Raw genomic sequence first — 21,844 nt, 5'->3', positions numbered from 1 at the left:
GGAAGGGAAGCAAAAATAATATAAAAACAGGGAGGGGGACAAAACATAACAGACTCTTACATATGGAGAACAAACAGGGTTACTGGAGGGGTTGTGGGAGGGGGGATGGGCTAAATGGGCAAAGGGCATTGAGGAATCTACTCCTGAAATCATTGTTGCACTGTATGCTAACTTGGATGTAAATTAAAAAAATAAATAAAAACAATGACCATTCCCCCCCCAAAGAAAAAAAGAAAATTTCATAAGGAAACAAAACTGAAACACACCACAGATCAACTAGACCTAACAAATATATCAAAACACATACCCCCACCCCAAACAACAACACAATCCAAGTTCTGCAAGGGCAAATGAAATTTTCTCCAGGATAGATCACATGTTAAGCCACAAAACAAATCTTACATTTAAGAATACCGATATCATACCAAGTATCTTTTCCGGTTTCTATGGACTGAAACTAGAAATGAATACCAAAGGGAAAATGAAAAACTCATAAATACCTGGGAATTAAATAACACACTCAAACAATAAATAAAACAAAAGGGGTAACAAGGGAAATCAGAAAATATCATAAGAACAGGCGCCTGGGTGGCTCATTCATTTGGTTAAGAAGCATCTGACTCTAGATTTTGGCTCAGGTCATAATCTCACTGTTTTGTGAGTTCAATCCCCATGTCAAGCTCTGCACTGACCCTGTGGAGCCTGCTTGGGATTCTCTCTCTCTCTCTCTCTCTCTCTCTCTCTCTCTCTCCCCTTCCCTGGCTCACTGTCTCTCTTAAAATAAATAAATAAATAAAGTTAAAAAAAATTATTCAAGTTTAGAAAAAAAGAGGAAAAAAATATTAAGACAAAAGCAAAACACACAATACCAGAACTTATGGGATGTGGTGAAAGCAGTGTTAAGAGCGAAGTGTACAGGTATAAACATGCACATTAAGAAAGAAGGAAAATCTCTGGGGTGCCTGGGGGGCTCAATCAGCTAAGCATCTGACACTTGATTTCAGCTCAGATCATAATCTCACAGTTGTGAGATCAAACCCCACATCAGGCTTTGCGCTGTGAGTGCTTGGGATTTTCTCTCTCTCTCTCTCTCTCTCTCTCTCTCTCTCTCTCTCTCTCTCCCCCCCCCCCGTTTGCATTCTCTTTCAAGAAAAAATTAACTAAAAAAAGAAATTAGAACACAAATAACCAAAATAAAAAAGAGAAAAATAAAATAAAAATCAACAAAACTAACTTGGATTTTTGGAAAGATTAATAAATTAACAAACCCTTTGCTAGACTAAAAAGGGAAAGAAAGAGACTTAAATAAGAAATCAGAAATGAAAGAAAATGTTACAATGGGCACCAAAGAAATAAAAGTAATCATGAGACAACTATGAACAATTACACACCAACAAATTGGATAACCTAGAAAAAATGAATAAATTCCTAGAAACCTACAACCTACTAAAATTGAATCATTGAGAAATAAAAAATCTGAACAGACCTATTAAATCAGTAATCCAAAGTCTCCGAACAAGGAAAAGCTCAGAACCAGATGTTTTCACTGGTGAATTCTTCCAAACATACGTTGTCATTCCATGCAGGAGTGGGATGGATCCTATGGTAGCTGTATGTTTAACCTTTAGAGGAACTGCCAAACTGTTTTCCAAAGGGACTGCACCATTTTACATTCCCATTAGCAATGCAGGAGAATTCCAATTTCTCTATATTCTTGCCAACACATGTTGTCTCTTTTTCATTAGAGCATCCTACCGGCTGTGAAGCTGGGTCTTATTGTTGCGCATGTGGTAACATTTATGCTATAAACAGTGGACATGGAAAAGTATGCTTAGTAAACTGGCTCAAGTCATGACCTCACATTCATGAGTTTGAGCCCCACATTGGGCTCTCTGCTGTCAGTGAGGAGCCCTCTCCGGATCCTCTGTCTCCCTCACTCTACCCCTCCTGCTCCCTCTCGCGCGCTCTCTCTCCCTCCCCCCCCCAAAATAAATACATTAATTTTAAAAATAAATAAATAATACAAATAAAAAATAAAAAGCCCTGGAGCGCCTGGATAGTTCAGTTGCTTAAGCGTCTGACCTCAGCTCAGGTCATGATCTCATGGTTCGTGGGTTCGAGCTCCACGTCAGGCTCTGTACTGACAGCTCAGAGCCTGGAGCCTGCTTGGGATTCTGAGTGTGTCTCTCTCTGTGCCCCTCCCCCCACTCATTTATTTTTTTAAATAAGCCTTAAAAATAAAATAGATTGAACAGTGCTTGGAAATAGGGTTTCTAAAGGTTTTTAGAAAGATGATAAAACTGGTGTTTAATGAATGAGAAAGAGCTAGAGAGGAAACACTGTAGTGAAAGATAACGAGCTATAGGCTATAGGAATGTTGCAGTTGTTTAAACTTGGGGCCATTAACAGCTTGACTTAGGATACTGAAAAGCAGAACAATTGTCATTTAGAAGGAAAAAGCAAGAAAATTTTGTGGCAGAAATGGCTCTTAAGAATAAAACAGAAAAGCACACGTGTGGCTGAGTCAGTTAAGTGTCCTACTCTTGGTTTGTGGGATAGAGCCCTGCATTAAACTCTGCACTGACAGGGCAGAGTCTGCTTGGGATTCTCTCCCCTATCTCTGCTCCTCTCTTGGTCTCACTTACGCCCTTCTCACAGACCTCTTACTACAAGATGTGGCAAATGCAATGGACATCTCTATTCAAATACCTACTCTAAATATAAGTAAATAAACTTAAAAACTACATGTTTAAAACAAAAGATATGTTAACGGTAATACCAGGGCAAAGGACAAAATACAAACCGAAAAGCTGAAATAAGATAGCTTCGTGGGGAAGAAGTGAGTTCAATCTTGTCCTACTGGCCTGAAATGACAGTTGAGAACAAAGAGTGTCCAGTAGGAAACAAAAAACAAAGAACAATGGTTTTCAATCTTAGATTTTTTTTAAAAATTTTAATGTTTATTTATTTTTGAGATAGAGAGAGACAAAGAGAGACAGAGTGTGAGCAGGGGAGGGGCAGACAGCGAGGGAGACACAGAATCTGATGCAGGCTCCAGGCTCTGAGCTGTCAAACCAGAGCCTGACGAAGGGCTTGAACTCATGAACCGTGAGATCATGACCTGAGCCAAAGTCGGACGCTCAATGGACCAAGCCACCCAGGTACCCCAATCTTAGATATTTTTCAACCTATGAAAGGTATTAGAACAGAGATGTCCATTTGCATTTCCCACATCTTGTAGTAATAGGTCTATGTGACAGAAGCTTGGTCTAATAAGAAACCCTGACTTCAGAGGACTGTTGGAAAGGCAGCCTTTGGTTTTCCAACCTTTAAAACAGAGACATACACCAGAAGCCTGCGGTTTATGTGTTTAGTGACCTATGTACACTGGCCTTCTCACACATACTTCAAGAGCATGGCTCCTAACACAATACTCTGTCCAGATTTCTGACTCCAATTTCAACAATTGTATATGCAATTTTGTTGAAAAACCTGCAAGTTATAAAAGCATGTGATAGATTCTGAATTTTAAAGAAAAGATCTGCCCGGATTTGTTCAGGATGTATCTGTCATAGCTAGCTAGAGGGCAGGGGGGTGCAAACGGATATCCATTCCTTTTATAATTTACCAAAGTTATAATGATTTTACACTAATATGTGTGATCACTTGATTGATGTTAATGTTAATCTTGGCCTTTAGAATATAGGGACTATGTCTCATTTTGCATACCATACCAATTAATTAGCACATAGTAAGTGCTCAAATTATATTTATGAAAGAATGAAACAGGCTCTATCCCAAATCCAGAATCTGAATAAGTGTTGGACCTATGTATATACATTTAAAAAAAAGAAAAGTTGACCAAAAATAAAATAATGTGCATCTTTCTTATAAAGGTAGTAACTAAAACACTCCAGTGAAACAACCTGGAAACAGTTCAGTTCTAAAGAAGTTATTTCCAAAGCAACAATAACTGTAAAAAGGTAAAGTGAATGGAATAAATGTTAAAGGACAGAGAGTAAAGAGCAAATGTTTGCTAAGAGATTTTACCTACTTAAATCTACAGTATCATGTTATTCATCAGGCAAGACTCTGGGATCTATTAACTAGCCTACAAATGAAATTACCCTAATAGCAGATTTATATTCTGTATATTATTAGTTCTCACAATAACCACCTCCCCCCATTTTTTTGATGAAAACACATGTTCTCATTATGATTATAGTCTCGAAGCAAGTTAAGTAACATAGAATCTGTTAAGTGTTTGTCTCATATCTTTACTGAATACTATCACTAAACTATGTCTAGTCTTCTAAAAGTTAATCCAAAATGGCACGTATATGCCACCATATAATGCTCCCTAACAGAAATGACCTACAAGTCATAACTTTCCAGAGTAAAGACGTAAAGATTCCTAAGTCAGTCCTAAAGAATTCTGTTTCTAAGATATCCTCTTGTAACCCTAAAACAAATATGAAATACAGAATTAGAAATACTAGACTTATCACCAATTGAGTCAAATTATTCAGACACTTTTATCCAGTGAAGAGAAACAAACGGTGTATTATATACTATATGTATAAAATATTTTATAAAGAAAGAAAAGGAATGCCTGGGTGGCTCAATCGGTTGGGCATCCAAGTCTTGATTTCAGCTCAGGTCATAATTTCACGGTTTGTGAGACACTGAGCCTAGCGTTGGTCTCTGCGGTGGCAACATGGAGCCTGCTTGGGATGCTCTCCTCTCTGCCCCTCCCCTACTCACATTCTCCTTCTCTCTCTCTTTCAAAATAAAGAAATAAACATTTTTTAAAAAGTAGTCAATATTCTGAAGTTTTTAGAAAAAAAGAAAATAAGAATCACATGTGGAATTTGATGAATTTACTAAATTCATTACTGAATTATCCCATGAAGTACAAGTTCTCTCAGGGGCACCTTTAAAATTAGAAGACAGTAATAATGGGGAAAAACAAGTAGATTTTCTTTAATTTCTCTCCCAACTATTTCCTAAATAATATCTTAAGAGGTTCAGGTCACCTGAGTGGCTCAGTCAGTTTTGCGTCCGTCTTCAGCTCAGGTCATGGACTTTGGCTCCAGTCATGATCTCACGGTTCGTGAGTTCGAGCCCCGCGTCGGGCTCTGTGCTGACAGCTCAGAGCCTAGAGCCTGCTTCGGATTCTGTGTTTCCCTCGCTCTCTGCCCCTCCCTCACTCACGCTCTGTGCATGTGTGTCTCTCTCTCAAAAATAAACATTAAAATAAAAATAACATAAGAGGTTCAATTAATTCCGGGGTTTCCATTTCTTCCATAAAATATGCTACATTTTAAGATCAGATGATTGTAATGTAAAGCTATTAACAATTCCTTCATCCAAATTATTCCTAGAAAATGTGGATTCAACATATTCTAACAAAAAAAATCCATAAAATTATTTAGTATAGGCTTACCCAAGTTTCCTTGCTCGATTGTCAGTACTACTTCATCCATCACCACAGCCCTGAAGTCCAGTTCCTCCTCACAACATTTGGCCTTTAATGCTCGTAAAATCTCTTTTTGGGGATAGTCTTCCCTGATTCGACGATCGGTCAAAAACCACAACTTGGCCGCCACAGAGCTACACATCTTGATCTGCTTGCTCTTCCTTTTCCTGGATTATTTCCTCCTGAATGACGATTCTTTCTAGACAAAGACCAAATACACACACAGGGTAAATAAAGAATTCTACCTAAGGAATTTCATGTCTTTATGCATCTCCCATACATATGAAATTAAATTTTATTTCTTCCTGTTTTAAAAAAAATAGAAAGAAAGAAAGAAAGAAAGAAAGAAAGAAAGAAAGAAAGAAAGAAAGAAAGAAAGAAAATAAATATACTTGGGGCACCTGGCTGGCTCAGTCACTAGTGTGTGACTCTTGATCTTGAAGTTATGAGTTTGAGCCCCATATCAGGCATGGAGATTACTTTAAAAAATATAGTAAAAGGAGTACCTGGATGGCCCAGTCAGGCATCCAACTCCTGATTTTGGCTCAGGTCATGATCCCAGGGTCATGGGATCAAGCCCCATGTCAGACTCCAAGCTGGGCAAGAATTTTCTCTGTCTCTGTCTCTGTCTTTTTCTCTTTCTCTCTCTCTCTCTCTCTCTCCCCCCTTCTCTGTCCCCTTCCCACTCATGCACTCTATCTAAAATTAAAAAAAAAAAAAAAATCAAAACTTTTACAACACTAGAAATGTAGAAACTCACCACCTCCCAAAACAAAGTTTCTCCCCCTTCCACTGGGGAAGCACTGCAGTTTAATAATTACAGCAGGTCACTTAATAAAAGTGCCATTTTTTAGGGGCGCCTGGGTGGCTCCATTGGTTAAGCGTCCGACTTCAGCTCAGGTCATGATCTAATGGTCCATGAGTTCGAGCCCTGCAACGGGCTCTGCGCTGACAGTTCAGAGCCTGTAGCCTACTTTGGATTCTGTGTCTCCCTCTCTGTCCCTCCCTCATTCATGCTCTATCTCTCTCCCTCTCTCATAAATAAACATTAAAAAAAAAATAATTAAAAAAAATAAAAGTGCCATTTTCAATATTATATACTCAATGCCATTCCCTGTATTATATATAATCTAGAAATATACTTTTATCTGATCATCTACTTTTGACTGACTTACCCCACCCAAAATGCAACTACCTTGATATAAAATAGACAAGGTTGTAATCATTAGTATATCATATCCCCATATCTCCCATCACGATAAACTCCATTATATATGTTCATGTAACTGTAGTTTTTTTATTCAATTTTCTTCCCTTGTTTTCTCATATGTATGTATATTTTATCACTAACATATTTATAGGAATGTTTTTTAAATGAGATAGTAACACCTATGTTATTAGATGAGTATCAACACTGAAGTCATTCATGTAACAACTTTAATCAGAGTAATTTGAGACTGTGGAAAAAAAACTTTAAATAGCCGAAATAAATGCTGGGGTCCATTCGCTCAAATTTATTTCAGTCAGAGGACAGCATGCTCTTACTCAATGTTTTTATGCTTACTTTAAATAGAATTTTTTTAAACAAATACAGATTGTTTACTGTAATACAAAAAAGGACTTTCTTCCACAAATACAGTGCTGCTTCTCAGAGTTTGCATCATGGGCAAGAGCTTGCATCATGAGCAAGACAAAAGCTGAAAATTATTTTCCTGAGAAGAAGCAAAAAGTTACAAGCCTTACTAACAAACATTAACAGGTTATTTCAACAAAAAGCCTTTCTTTTTAAGCGTTATTTTAATTTTTTTTTATTTTAGAGACAGAATGTATGCAAGGGAGAGAGGCAGAGGAGGAGAAAAACAATCTGAAGCAGGCTCCACGCCCAGGACAGAGTGTGACATGGGGCTCAGCTCAATCCCATGACCCTAGGATGGTGACCTGAGCTGAAATCAAGAGTTGGACGCTCAACCAACTGAGCCTCCCAGGCACCCCAACAAAAAAAAAAAAAACTTTTTTCAAAAATAAAATTACTGGGGCATCTGGCTAGCTCAGTCAGTAAAGCATGCAACTCTTGATCTCAGGGTCGTTAGTTCAAGCCTCATGTTGGGCATGGAGCTTACTAAAAATTTAAAAAATCCTAATACCACCCCAGATGACACAGCAAATCTAACAGAAAAAAAGACAAGGATAAGAACTAGAGGAAGCAAAAGCCATACATATAGACAGCTTCCAGCGTCACAGCAACTGAAAGTAGCCCCTCATGCACCATTCACACACTCTCCAGGGTCTCCGCCTGAATGCACACAATAAGACTAGAATATCACGAGCCAGAAGCACCAGCACACACACACGCCAGCACGCCAAACCTTGGCCTGCCATACCTGCGCCGCACTCACCCATGTGCCCCACAACATGGGGTCTCAAAGGCATCAATCACAGGAAAGCAGGGAAAGAATAAAATAAAATGAGAAGCACAATAGTTACGACTTGTAGCTGAGGAAAAGAAAGGTTAAGAGCTCTCAGTTATGGTGATGCATCAGGCCAAGACCCAACTAACCAGCAAAGGGGATGCCCGATGCCCACAACCTCCTAGCCCCCTGTGCACCTGTTCCACAGCTGTGGTCAAGAACATACGCTTTCAAGCCTTAGGCTAGATGCAGTAATAATTCAACTTACACAATAGGAAGATGTGGTCACTAGGAAGTCTCAATCAGAGGAAAAGCTCCACCAAAAAAAATTTGCACTAGGGTACCTAATGTAGAGATCCCCAGTTTTCCTTGAGATAGGCACTATAAAAATGATCCTAAGACTGGATAGTTTTTGAAACACCCTGTCAATGACCTCCATTATTCCAAAGCCCATCTTGGTTCCATCCCTTACACTTAGTTCTTGAACATCATCTGTTTGCCAATATGACTAAATTTCACCACATGAAATTGTACTGAATGAGTACAGCAGTTGTGGCCCCAACAGAAATCAGGATAAGATGGTATAGCCACTGGCAACTGGGAAGCAGGACTGTTCTGCCAATATTGATATGTCAACTTGTGGAAATTTCCCAGGCCAATAGTAAGACAATATGGTGTTTTCAAGGATTGTATCATCAGATAATAAAAGCACTCCAGGCCTGCAATCTCACATAGTTATGCAGCAACTCCTGACAGATGATGCACGTGAGCATCTCCATGTCTGGCTTCATGGCTGCAGCTCTGATATCCTTGCATAATCTTTGAGTGTTTCTACACTGGTAAGCAACCAACACATGAAAGTTCAGATTAGCCTCCCCATCTCCTTTCATTTTTTTCTTTTTTTTTTAATGAACCCTAAATCCTCTTGATCCTGGGTTTCTAACAAAGAAAATGGTGTTCCCTCTCTGCCTTCATGATTTGGAAGCAAGCCTAGAGATCTCATCATTTGCCACAACTGGGACTATATCCTTTCACAGAGAATACTTGCACCCCCATATCTGGAACTAGAAGAATGTTCTCACCCTGCAGAAGACTCTGTGAAAGAGGTAGACACTATCTTGAAAAGGTCCAACATCAATGTCAATGGTTGTGGTTCCTCAAAGCCCACCTAGAGGCAGTTAATATGGCAAGATCTGGGGATCATCACCTTGCCCTGCACCAAAGTATCTTTGTTCATATGGAATATATTTTCTTTATCAGCTTCAAAAGATTCTCATGTCATGTCTTGCTTTTCATGTAAAGAATCACAGAGGTATGACACACTGTGTTCCAAAATATTCTTTCTGTATACCAAGTACATGACATTCCCAGTTTGAAAAGGGCAAGTAAGCTTAAACTCTAGCTTGTCACTTACTGTTCCACGGGTACTGGTATTTTCAAGTGACACCTGTCCAATTTTTTATCCAGTATAATTTCATAGTAATCTCCAAAGTCTAGTTCACTGACAGAGAAAGAAAGAACACAACCTCTCCTCCACCAAATGGTCCACTTTTATTTTGACAGGTTAAGGGGCCACTGGTGGTCCCCAGGTACCCAGGGTCGCTTGCCTTTATCAGGCTGCTCCACTGAGATTCACATCTAACAATAACCAGGAAACAATCAGGAAAAGATTCTCCAACCACCAAGGCAAAAGCTTTGCATTCATTCTCTCCCCTTCCCAACCCTCACACTGGCCCTCCTGCTCTGGGAGACCTCCAAAACATTCCTGTGGGCCAGGCGGAGACCAGTAGGCCAGGGTCTCTTCCAACATATCTATTTCTCCCGTCCATAAACATGAAGGGAAAAAGAAAAACAAAACTGCTGATAAATCAAAAGCGTTATGATAAATCTATAGAGGTCAGAAGACCAAAAGTACACAAATAAAATGATAGTCCTGAGTCCTTAAAAAACAATTTTTTTTCTGATTACATTCACTATTTTAAATGTCAGAAAAGAGTCCCTTGTAAAATAAAATGGTTCCTTTATTCCCCCTGACATTTAAAGGCGTAAGTTTGGTTACTTACTATTAGAAAAGAGTTTAAGGGCACTTGGGTGGCTCAGTCAGTTAAGTGTCCCAACTCTTGGTTTCAGCTCAGGTCATGATCTCACAGTTCATGAGTTAGAGTCCAGCACTGGGCTCTGCACTGACAGTGTGAAGCCTGCTTGGGACTCTCTGTCTCCCTCCCTCCCCTCCCCAGCTCACTCTCTATTTCTCTTTAAAAAAAATACTTTAAAAAAGAGTTTATTCTCCAACAGTGTTAAGATAAACACAGCATTTGTAAATGTCCACATATACAAAAGAATATAGTATTTCTGCTCTTAGAATGTAAATTCAGATCAACTAATTTCTGTCCTCGATTTATTTCTCTCACAGTATCAAGGAAAATGATATACAAATATCAGATATAGAATAAATGCTACTAACTACAAAAACAGTTGTTTTTTTTCAATAAAGAGATATTCAACAGTGAAATTTTAGTTTTATATTAGAGATAGTTTTCCCATGCAAACTTCTGGATATACAAACCAATAAAAAAATTTACTGTCATCTGTCAATTGTACAGGCAAGGCTAATTACATGGGAATCATAAATAAAGTGCATCATTCATTTTTCTCATGAAGCCACTTCCCAATGTTAATTATTTTGCTAGGAAAAAAGCAAAAATATCAATCTACCATTTGAAGACCTTAAGGCACCTCTTACTACAAGGAAAATCATTTATTCCAGATAAGACACAGCATATGAACTTAGAATCTAAAGACTGAAAAAGAATAAAGGTTAGAGGAAGGGAAGCAAAAATAATATAAAAACAAGGAGGGGGACAAAACATAAAGAGACTCTTAAACATAGAGAACAAACAGAGGGTTGCTGGAGGGGTTGTGGGGGGGGGGATGCTTTCTCTGTACATAATCCCCAGGGCTTCCTTCTTAAACCCTTCACTCCTTTCTCTAGAAATTTCATCCTCAGCCAGGCTTCAACTATTATCATTAAAATCTGAATATATCATTGACCCACTAAATATCTTTCTACCCTGGAGTTCTCAACTGTATTTGAGATCCTATTTCAATCTGCTTAGTAGGCATCCCTAACTAAATGCCACAAACATTGCCTCAGTTGAGCAAGTAAAATTCTGAAGTTTTTTATTCACATACCTAAACACCTTGAATTCCCATTTTAATAGTTCAATATTATGCGTCACCCTGGCTAGACAATGGTGCTCCGTTTGGTCTAACTCTAGTCTACATGTAGCTATGTAGGTACTTTGGAAATATGATTAAAGTTTATAATCAGTCGACTCTGAGTGAAGATTACCCTCTATGACATGGATGGACCCCATCCAATCAGTGGACGGTGTGAACAACAAAAAAGGGTTTCCAAGAGAAGGAACTCTGCATCAACACATTAACAGAGGTTCCTGCCTGAGTTTCTAACCCATTGGTCTGCCCTACAAATTTCAGACGTGCCACAATCACACTAACCAATCCCTTAAAATTAATTTCTATTTCCTTCTTTCTCTCTTTCCCCCCTTCCTCCTTCCCTCCCTCCGTACATCCCTCTCCCTCCACATATATACAATTTCTTACCGGTTCTGTTTCTCAGAAGAATACTGCCGGATATACTCATCCTAATTTAAGCATTTAATTCAGAAACTCTGGCATCATTTTCTTCTATTTTTCTTCACTACGTAAACATACAATTACAACAGTAATTCTATTTTCTAAATACCACTTGAATTTCCTATTCATCCCCAGTACATGCAACATTTTGCACCTAAAAACACCTCCAAACTAATCTTCTACCCTCTCTTCTCTCTCATTTACCAATTTCCTGAACACATTGTATTCTCTCATGCTTCCTTTTGCTTAGAATATACATCCTAAGCCTACCTTAGTAAATACTGGCTCACTAGTTAATACATCTGTTAAATTTTTCTGACTCATAAAAATCATCCTAACTCCATGAATCTACATTATCTTATTATACACATATTCTGGCAATTATCACAGTATGTTGTAATTAATTTTTTTTTATACTGTCAGTGCTATAAGATGAATTTTTAAAAGGGTATGCATGGGTGGCTCAGTCGGTTGAGCATCTGGACTTCAGCTCAGGTCATGATCTCCCAGTTTGAGTTCGAGTCCTGCATCGGGCTCAGAACCTGGAGCCTGCTTTGGATTCTGTTGTCTCCCTCTCTCTCTGTCCCTCCCCCACCTCACACTCTGTCTCTCTCTCTCTCTCTCTCTCAAAAATAAACATTAAAAAGAAACCTTGTTAATAAAAAAAAATTATAAATAAAACCTTTAAAAAAAAAGGAAGGGTGAAAAGGAAGAACCATACCATTTGGGGATAGGAGGTGATTTTTGTAGCTCTTATTAAGGTACAGAAAACGACTGAATGGTAACTTGAAAGCCTCAGAAGAGTCTCAGAAATAACCAAATAATAGTCTTAGTCCAATTACCCCATTACTCACTAACAATGTTCATCAATAAGTAATCTCTAAAAAAATGTCCCTCTGAAATCTGGATAGTTCCTATAAAATCTCATCCTTTACCTAAGATGCCACATAAAATAAGATCACTGTTTAGGTGTTCTGAGTTTATAGAAAATGCCATGTTCTTTGCCACATTAACTTTAAGGCAGACCGGAATGCTTTGAAAGTAGGAGCAAAAGGCTAGATATTAATCAAAGTTGTCTTTAGCTATAACAGAAAAGAAATGTATGACAGCCCTCACAACCCCCTCCTTATATTGAAAAGGATATACCTCAAAAATAGAGCAAACCAATAAGTTCCTAAAGGTTACATGACACACTCATTCACACTCTCTCCTTTTTATAGCGCTTGTAATTACCTATGATACTGTTTTTTTTTTAAGCTACATATGTGATTATGGGGGGAAAGAGAGGGCAATGATTTTCCTACCCAATCTCAAGAAGATCCCTTTATCAAAAGACTGAAAAAAAATGAGTGATGAAACAGAAAAACCAATGAAGGTAAGAAAAGGCAACACTTTGAAATATATAGACAAGTGCCTATAAATTCCCTTTCCTCATACAAAGAAACATATGCAGGACAAAGGCAAAATAATGCACACAGATAAGGTTAAAACTATTCTCCATTTACAGCTTATGAAACACATTCCACATATATTTTCTAATCTAATCTGCATGTAATTACGTGAGGAATACACACATATATCTTCCCATTTTAAAGAAACAGCCTGACCGTTTAAGTTATCATGAGCTTATCACAATAACGGAGCCAGGACTAAGATTCAGGTTTTCTGATTTCTTTCTACTTTTTTCTACCATACCTAAAGACAATGAAAGGAATTTGGATAAATATTTTAAAAAACCCACATTATACCATGGTAGGCGATTCATTTGTATCTTCTCATTCAATCCTCACAACCATCCCTTTGGTGCATTACTGTCTTCATTTGTTAGCTGAATACGCTCTAGCCAAGAAGTTAAGTGGTAAAGCCGAGTGAATTCAAATTCCACACACTCCATGGCACAGACTGCCACTTCCTTCCCAATATCCATTTTCTAATGACTCCTTAGTAATAAGATATCCAATATCTAGCTAAGCACAATGCCATGTAACGAACAGACTGTATTCTCTAGGCTTTCTTGCAACTAGATGTGATCATATAAGTAAATTTTACTCAATAAGAGCTGAGTGAAAGTACTGCACTGAAATTTTCAGAACACATACTTAAGAGGTATACTATACTATTCCTTGGCCCTTCCTCCACCCTACCTGGAATGTAAGTGTTATGGCTACAGCTCTAACAACCACCTGGACTATGAAGACAGGAGTGAAAAGTGAACCCTAGGAAAAACACAGCGACATGTTAAAACTTGAATGCCTGACAACTGTGTAGTGCTGTGACCCTGGACTACCTACTACCTTTTTTGCTTATGTAAATGATATCTGGGAATTCTTTATTATAGGCCATAAAACCTTACCTTAACAAGTATAGTCTATCATACCTTGGTCAAATTTTATAGGAAAATTTCCCCTTGACATTAAAATTTTTGTATGAAAATATTCCCTTGACATTGAAATATTCCCTTAACATTAAAATACCAGTAAGTATTGGTATCGATGATAAGAGGGAGTTTCTTTTTACACTAACAAGATCATCATCTTACATTTCATCATTTCACTTTTACATTTATTTTTACAACATCCCTGGAGAAGTATTTCTATATCCCTCTCTCAAAAAAAAGAAAACTGTTCAAAGTCAAACACTGGTCATAATCTCAGATCAATTAAGAATCTAAATGCTAAAAACACTAAGTATTCGATTAAATACATTTAATTTAAAAATTAGTATTTCAGGGGCGCCTGGGTGGCGCAGTCGGTTAAGCGTCCGACTTCAGCCAGGTCACGATCTCGGGGTCCGTGAGTTCGAGCCCCGCGTCGGGCTCTGGGCTGATGGCTCAGAGCCTGGAGCCTGTTTCCGATTCTGTGTCTCCCTCTCTCTCTGCCCCTCCCCCGTTCATGCTCTGTCTCTCTCTGTCCCAAAAATAAATAAACGTTGAAAAAAAAATTAAAAAAAATAAAATAAAAATTAGTATTTCAGTGCCTTCTATGCACTCTAAAATATCATGGTAAACAAAATAGACATACTCCCAGCCCTCACAGAGCTTTTTAAAAAGGATGTGATAATAAAACATCACAAAAAAAGATGCTCAACATCACTAATCATTAGGAAAACACAAATCAAAACCATATAATAAACTCGCACACACTGGAGGTCTACTGTCAAAAAACAAAAAATCATAAATGTTGGGGAGAATGTGGAGAAACCTGAAGCCTTGAAAATTGTTGGTTGGAATGTGAAATGGTGCAGCTGCTATTAAAAATAGTAGGGGCGCCTGGGTGGCGCAGTCGGTTAAGCGTCCGACTTCAGCCAGGTCACGATCTCGCGGTCCGTGAGTTCGAGCCCCGCGTCGGGCTCTGGGCTGATGGCTCGGAGCCTGGAGCCTGTTTCCGATGCTGTGTCTCCCTCTCTCTCTGCCCCTCCCCCGTTCATGCTCTGTCTCTCTCTGTCCCAAAAATAAAAAATAAACGTTGAAAAAAAAAAAAAATTAAAAAAAAAAAAAAAAATAGTATGGCAGGCGCACCTGAATGGCTCAGTCGGTTAAGCATCCAACTTCGGCTCAGGTCATGATCTCACCTTTCATCAGTTCAAGCCCGCATCGGGCTCTGGGCTGACAGCTCAGAGCCTGGAGCCCGCTTCAGATTCTGTGTCTCCCTCTCTCTCTGCCCCTCCCCTGCTCATGCTCTGTCCCTCACATTTTCTCAAAAATAAATAAACATTAAAAAAAATATTTTTAATAGTATGGCAGTTCCTCAAAAAAATAAAAATAGAAATATTGTATGATCCAGTAATTCTAGTTGTAGGTATATAACCAAAAGAACTGAAAACAGAGTCTTCAAAGAAGAATCTTCATACACATGTTCATAGCAGTGTTACAACAGCTAAAAGGTGGAAGCAACCCAAGCCTTCGGTTGACAGATGAATAAATAAGATACAGTATGTACATACAATGCCTTAAAAAGGAGTTAAATTCCAATACATGCTGCTACATGGATAAACCTGGAGGACATTATGCACCAGTATATAAAATATATAATGTGTCAATCCACAGAAAGTAGAATGGTGGTTGCCACAGGCTGGGGTGTTGGAAGAATGAGGAGTTAGTTATATGGGTATACAGTTTCAGTTCTGCAATATGTAGAGTTCTGGAAATGAATATGGTAGATAGTTGCATAAGAATATGAATATAATTAATATCACTAACCTGTGTACCTAAAAAATGATTAAGGAGGTAAATTTTATGCTGTATATTTTACCACAATAAAAAGAAAACTGGAGAAGAAAAACAAACATCATGAGCAAATTAACAAGCAAATTTACATATATTCAACTAAAAGATCAGAAAATTATGTTACCTTTACTTAAATTACCTGTAGCTTTGTTATTCAAAGCTTTGTTATTCAAAGCTACAGGTAATTTAACAGTCTGTTATATAAAAATAGTCTGGTGTACAAAACTAAACTTTTAAAAAAAAGTTTTCTCTGAATGGTACCCCTGGCTGGCTCAGTTGGTAGAGCATATGATCTTGATCTCTGGGTTCCTAGGTTCGATCTCCACATTTGGGTATAGGGAATACTTAAAAAATCTTTTTTTTAAAAGCGTGTCAAGGGGTGCTTGGATGGCTCTGTCAGTTACGCGTCTGTATCTTGATTTCATCTTAGGTCATGATCTCAGGGTTTGCGAGATGGATCATCGGGCTCTGTGCTGACAGCACAGAGTCTACATGGGATTCTCTCTCCCTCTCTTTCTGCCCTTCCCACACTCCCACTCTCTCTCTTTCAAAATGAGTAAACTTTAAATAAAGTTTTCTCACAAATAAAGTTCTCAGTAACCCAAATAAAACTTCTAATGATTTCACTCAATACAGGAATGTTAAATCAATGTATCTCTTTCTGGAACATGGCACAAAATTTGCAAAGTCTTCCTGAGACTCAAAGGGTAGTATGGCTTACTGAGAGCTCATGTTTAGAGGCACCTGGCTGGTTCAGTCAGTAGAGCATTTGACTCTTGATTTTGGGGTTGTGAGTTCAAGACCCACACTGGGTACAAAAATTACTTTGAAAATATAAATAAAATCTAGGGGCACCTGGATGGTTCAGTGAGTTAAGCATCTGACTTTGGCTCAGGTCATGATTTCACATGGTTTGTGAATTTGAGCCCAGCATTGAGCACTGTGCTAACAGCTCAGAGCCTGGAGCCTGCTTCAGATTCTCTGTCTCTGTCTCTCTCTCCCTCTCCTGGTTGTGCTCTCTCTCAAAAATAAACATTGGGACACCTGGATGGGTCAGTGGGTTGAGTGTCTGACTTCGGCTCAGGCTCAACGGTGTCAGCGTGAAGCCTGCTTTGGATCCTCTGTCTCCTCCTCTCTTTGCTCATGTGCTATCTCTCTCTCTCTCTCTCTCTCTCAAAATAAATAAATAAATAAGATCTTTATTTAAAAAAAAAGTTCATCATGTTTAACATGTTAAATGTTGGGCCTTCCTTCTAAATTTTCTTTCTGGACATTACCTTGAAAAATGAGTTGGGAAGATATTACTATATTCAAGTTGAAGGTTTTACAAACATGGCTAACTAATTCACATGTCAAAGGAATAAGCTAACAATTAAAAACCACAATGAATCAGGAAAAATTTCAAAGTTCCTGTTTGGACAAACCTGCAAGATATTTCCAAAATGTAGTTTTCTGATAAACTATCAAAGTCTAAAATGCTGCCAAATACGGGAAAGTGGAGCAGTAAGAGAGAACTAGTGTGACCTAATATCGCAAATCCATATTCTATTTAGAGACCTTATTTCTATATTGCTAAGAACATGAAGTCAAGAGCTAGTAACAGGAAAGGTTAGGGGGATGGAGGAGGTGGGAGGGGAGGGAGGGAGGGAGAGGGGAGAGAGAAAGAAATGAAAAGGAGCTGAACAGAGCAAAAACATTTAAGTAAGGGGTAGGTTTGAAATTTTGTTTTTATTTTAATTCCAGTTAACATATGGTGTTGTATTAGTTTCAGGTGTAGAGTATAGTGATACAACAATTGTAAATTTTTTTTTTCTTGGTCACAACTTGGTGATATGCTGCCACTTTTGAAAGAAAGGAAGTAAAAATTAATTTGGCATATCAATGTTTACACAAATTTGTTACTTTATCAATTCATAAATCGATACACATTTTACAATAATCTAGCAGACTCCTCCGGACACTGATGGGAGAACAGACTGCCACATGAAAAAATCAAGGATCAATGAAATTAGACTGTGAACTCCATGAAGACAGAATCCTTATTTTATTCTCTATTATCTCCAGCAAGCAACATAAAACCTCATATATGACAGCTAAATGTTAAGCGTTAGGGGTTAGGAGTTATTTTAAAGGGGTCTGTTATATTGAATCGTAAGGCAGGATCAAAAAACACAGCTATTTTCAATATTTAATAGCAGGGGGGTCTGTTATATTGAATCATAAGGCAGGATCAAAAAACACAGCTATTTTCAATATTTAATAGCAGGGGGGTCTGTTATATTGAATCGTAAGGCAGGATCAAAAAACACAGCTATTTTCAGTATTTAATAGCAGGCAAATGCATACCCCATAAGATCTAAACATAACTGTCAAAAATTCGTAATTTATCTTTTCAATTTCTCATATAAATAAACAACCCAATGGGGCGCTTGGGTTACTCAGTTGGGTGAACGTCTGACTTTGGCTCAGGACATGATCTCACAGTTCATGAGTTCAAGCCCCACATCCGGCTGTTAGCACAGAGCCTGCTTCAGATCCTCTGTCCCCTTCTTATTCTGCCCCCACCCCGTGCACCATCTCCCTCTCAAAAATAAACAAACATTGGGGGGGGGGGACACAAAAAACCCAAGCCTAATGCTACTTTCCATCACCATTATACATCTCATCCTGAAATAATTACCTTTGCTAACAATAAAAGTCAGAAGGAAAAAAAACCTGTAATTTCAGTAAAAGCAGTTAAAAAATATAAATAAATAAGCAGATGGGTTCCATGCAGACCAGGCTCTAAGGGAGTAGAGCTGGCTAGCTCTGTAGCTTTTGTCCTCCAAGCCAATTTTGAAAGGAAAAACACACTGGAAAAGAAAACATTGAAAAAACAGCATGGCATGATTTATCATGAAGTCAGAAAGTCAGTCCTTTTCTGCAAATCTAATATGTACATAGGCACATATTGCACACAAATCTAAAACACATTATGTACAGATATTTTGGGGGGTAGTATGTTATTATTTCTTAACAGCCCCTAATACGACGAAAAGGAAGATTCCCAAATAATGAAAGACAGTTTCCCCAATATCTGTACCTAATCTCTCCTACTCGACCTCTCTTGAAACAACTGTGTATGCCAGTACAGTTAACATTAACATATTTTTATTCTTCCTATCACAATCTACGCCCAGACATTAAAATAACATTGGATTATAATTTCAAAGCTCTTTCCCCATATGCCTATGACTTAATCCCACTTGCAGAGATTACTCTTTGTAACCTAACCTGCCATAAACTCTCTACAAATCCACAGCACTAAGTAACCCCCAAAACGGTGTAAGCAACATACAAACTCCCCCTTCCTTACTTATGTTTGGTTTTCTGTCACTCTTGTCGTGTTGTTCCTACGTTCCTCCACCCACTTTCATGCAGTTTAAGTCTCTATGCCCGCTCCCCAGAGGAAGATGATAAAAGCTACTTCTCAAACTGTGGATCAACTGGCCCTGTTCTTTCCCCTTCCCCCAAATCCTTCCAGTGTTATGTTCTTTCAGGTCATAGACAGGGGAGAAGTTTTGAGAAATCAATCTAGTGATTTACCCCAGTAATCCCAGGTGGACACAAACTGAGGAAAACGAGAATTGGGAGGTATTTTTTTTTAGCCATGGTTCATCCTGTACCCCAACACACTAATGCCTGAAGTCTGGCTGGCATTCATTGGTCCTATGTAAAAACATGTTCTCTTTAGTGTATGCCTTCATAATACAGCTAAGAAGGGGTAGAGGATTTATAAAACATTGCTTGTGATTTCCTTGTGGAGAGGGAAAAGGAACTGAATGAGAAGGAAAAGAAAAAAAAAGGGAAATTTCTGGTTGCCACTCAATGAATCTAAGAAAATGAAAAAAAATTAAAAGTTATCCACCAGCAACTAAGTGGAATTTTAGCTGGTAGCCCAAAGTCTAAAGGTTAGTCATACAACTCCTTCCCCCCTGCAGGGGGAAAGGAGGGAACAGAAAAATGGACCTTCAATGAGTGGAGGATTCTAGTGACTGGATTTGATGTTCTTGGCTCCCCATTGTCAGAATCAGAGTGCCCCCCCTCCCCAACAAGCAGGCTCTGGCACCTGGTGGGGGTAAGAGAAAACAAGAGGAAAAAAAGGAGACAGAGAAAGATGAAAACATCAACAGCCATCTTGCCAAACTAACAACCAAATCTTTGACATGAAAGAAGGAAAGTCATTGCACTAACCAAGATAGAAAGGAATAAACAAAAGATCACCTCCAAAGAAAAATAGGCCTCCTCCCCTTTGACATACTGACCAAATAACACACAGCAACCATTAGAAGAGAAATTTAACTATGACTGTCATTTTTGAAAATTAGAGGTTGTCATTCTAAAAGTTAGAAAATAAATGTTCAATCTCCATGACTGGAATTTCAGAGTGTTTTATTCCAAATGAATATCTTACAGTATTCTGACAGTGAATTCTTTGTAAGAAACAGAAAAAAAAAAATGACCTTTCAACTGCCCAATGGTGTTAAAGACCTAACGAAATTTACATAGCATTTAAATTGCAAAAGGTTACATTTAATAATTAAGAACTTCGGTACATACAATAAACACCAGGCCCACAAAAAAACAGTATCTTCCATATTAGGCTGCCTCACGTACTTTCCGTTCAGGTTTAGAATTTAATCCAACTCCCCAAAGATGTGAGAACAATTTATGTAATTAATGGGAAAATAACAGCACGCTAAAAGAATGCACATCGGAAGTTACAGTCAACACGGGTAGCATAACAACCTCACTCATAGAATGCAATTACCGCCCCCTCTCTATTCACACCTACAAGTGGGGTAAAATACTGGGATTACAAATCTGCCTTCTGAGATAAGGTCACATTAGTAAGGCAAATGTGAAGTTATTATCTAACTAGTTTGGGTTTTATTTTTAAAGGGAGGGGGGCAAGATTTGCATCATGGTCAAATGCCTTAAAAAAAAGAAAAATCGAACGAGCCAAGCAGTTATTTGTCACCCCATTCTTACTCAGAGCACTGCCAAAGGCAAAGGAGGTAGGACTGTCACACTCTCTAAAATTTCACACGTAAGGAGGAAACCATGGGATTTAAACCATACTAAGTGCAGGACGAACACCACATCCTCCTCCCTCGGTCACACCACAGGAATGTGTCTGATGGAAGCGGGGGCAGGAGCGATCACCACACGCTGGAGGACAGGTTGGCACAACGCGTGTTCTACTCCAACGAGCACTCCCAGGGTTACCACACCCCCCTCACAAACAGGGGGAAGCACACTTCACGCCCGAGGACGCCGCCTGTCCCCGGCAGTTCTCACCCGTCACACGCACCCGGCGACCTCGGCCCCCTCCCAGCACGCCAACCGGGCCGGGGCTCCCCCCCACCCCCCCGCGGCGGAGCGACCCCCCCCCGGGCTTCACTAGCCCCCCGGCCCCCGGCGCGCCCCGCCCGGCCGAGCCCCTGCTCGTCGCCGAGTCCCTAAGGCCGCAGTCGCCCATTTGGGGGAGGGGCGCGGGGAGGGGGGGGCGGCGGCGGGCGCGCCTCCGCCTCACGCCACTACACCGGGGGAGGGAAGCGATCGCACCGCTCACCTGGCTCCGGCGGCTCCTCCCTCGCTCTCGGCCAGCGGAGCCGGGCTGGGGCCTCCGAGGGAACCGCGGGCTGCCGGGCAGGCTGGCTGGAAGTCCGAGAAGGAGAGGAGGGGGAGGGGGTCGGGATGCCGGGAGCCGCCTCCTTTCTCCTCCGCCACCGCGGCTCCCGCAGCCAGGCCGGGCACCCTCGCACACTCGCCCACTTTCTCACAGCCTCGCGGTCGGTCTGGCTGTCCCTCACCCCCACTCCCACTCCCACGCACTCCCACACGCACTCCCACACACACTCCCACACACACACACACACACACTCGCCCCCACCCCCAAACACACTCTCACACCCGGCCGCTCCTCGCTCCCTCACTCGCCTGTAGTGCGCGCGCGCGCGCGCAACCCCGCTCACACACAGCGCGCGCGACGCCGGCGGAGACCGCCCCGCGCTCCCCCAGACCGAGGCGCCG

At 39.8% G+C, this 21,844-nt stretch overlaps 1 protein-coding gene across 1 annotated transcript in view; it reads right to left on the bottom strand.

Annotated features, from left to right (window-relative positions):
* The window catches only part of RIMKLB (ribosomal modification protein rimK like family member B), a 59,004-nt gene extending 37,380 nt beyond the window's left edge, over window positions 1-21,624 (bottom strand). The window contains exons 1-2 of the mRNA XM_047067376.1: window positions 21,384-21,624; window positions 5,447-5,678 (exon numbers count right to left, since the gene is read on the bottom strand). Coding sequence (XP_046923332.1) covers window positions 5,447-5,621 — 175 coding nt within the window. The 5' untranslated portion in view covers window positions 5,622-5,678; window positions 21,384-21,624. The remainder of the gene's footprint in view (window positions 1-5,446; window positions 5,679-21,383) is intronic.
* Window positions 21,625-21,844: the final 220 nt, after the last annotated feature.

This window comes from Lynx rufus, unplaced genomic scaffold (genome assembly GCF_022079265.1).
Source record: "Lynx rufus isolate CCGP_SWC_20201006 ecotype Redwood Valley unplaced genomic scaffold, mLynRuf1.p SCAF_7, whole genome shotgun sequence".
Classification (NCBI taxonomy): Eukaryota; Metazoa; Chordata; class Mammalia; order Carnivora; family Felidae; genus Lynx; species Lynx rufus.
The sequence above is the reverse complement of the archived record's forward strand: the minus strand, read 5'-3'. Positions and strand labels throughout refer to the sequence as shown.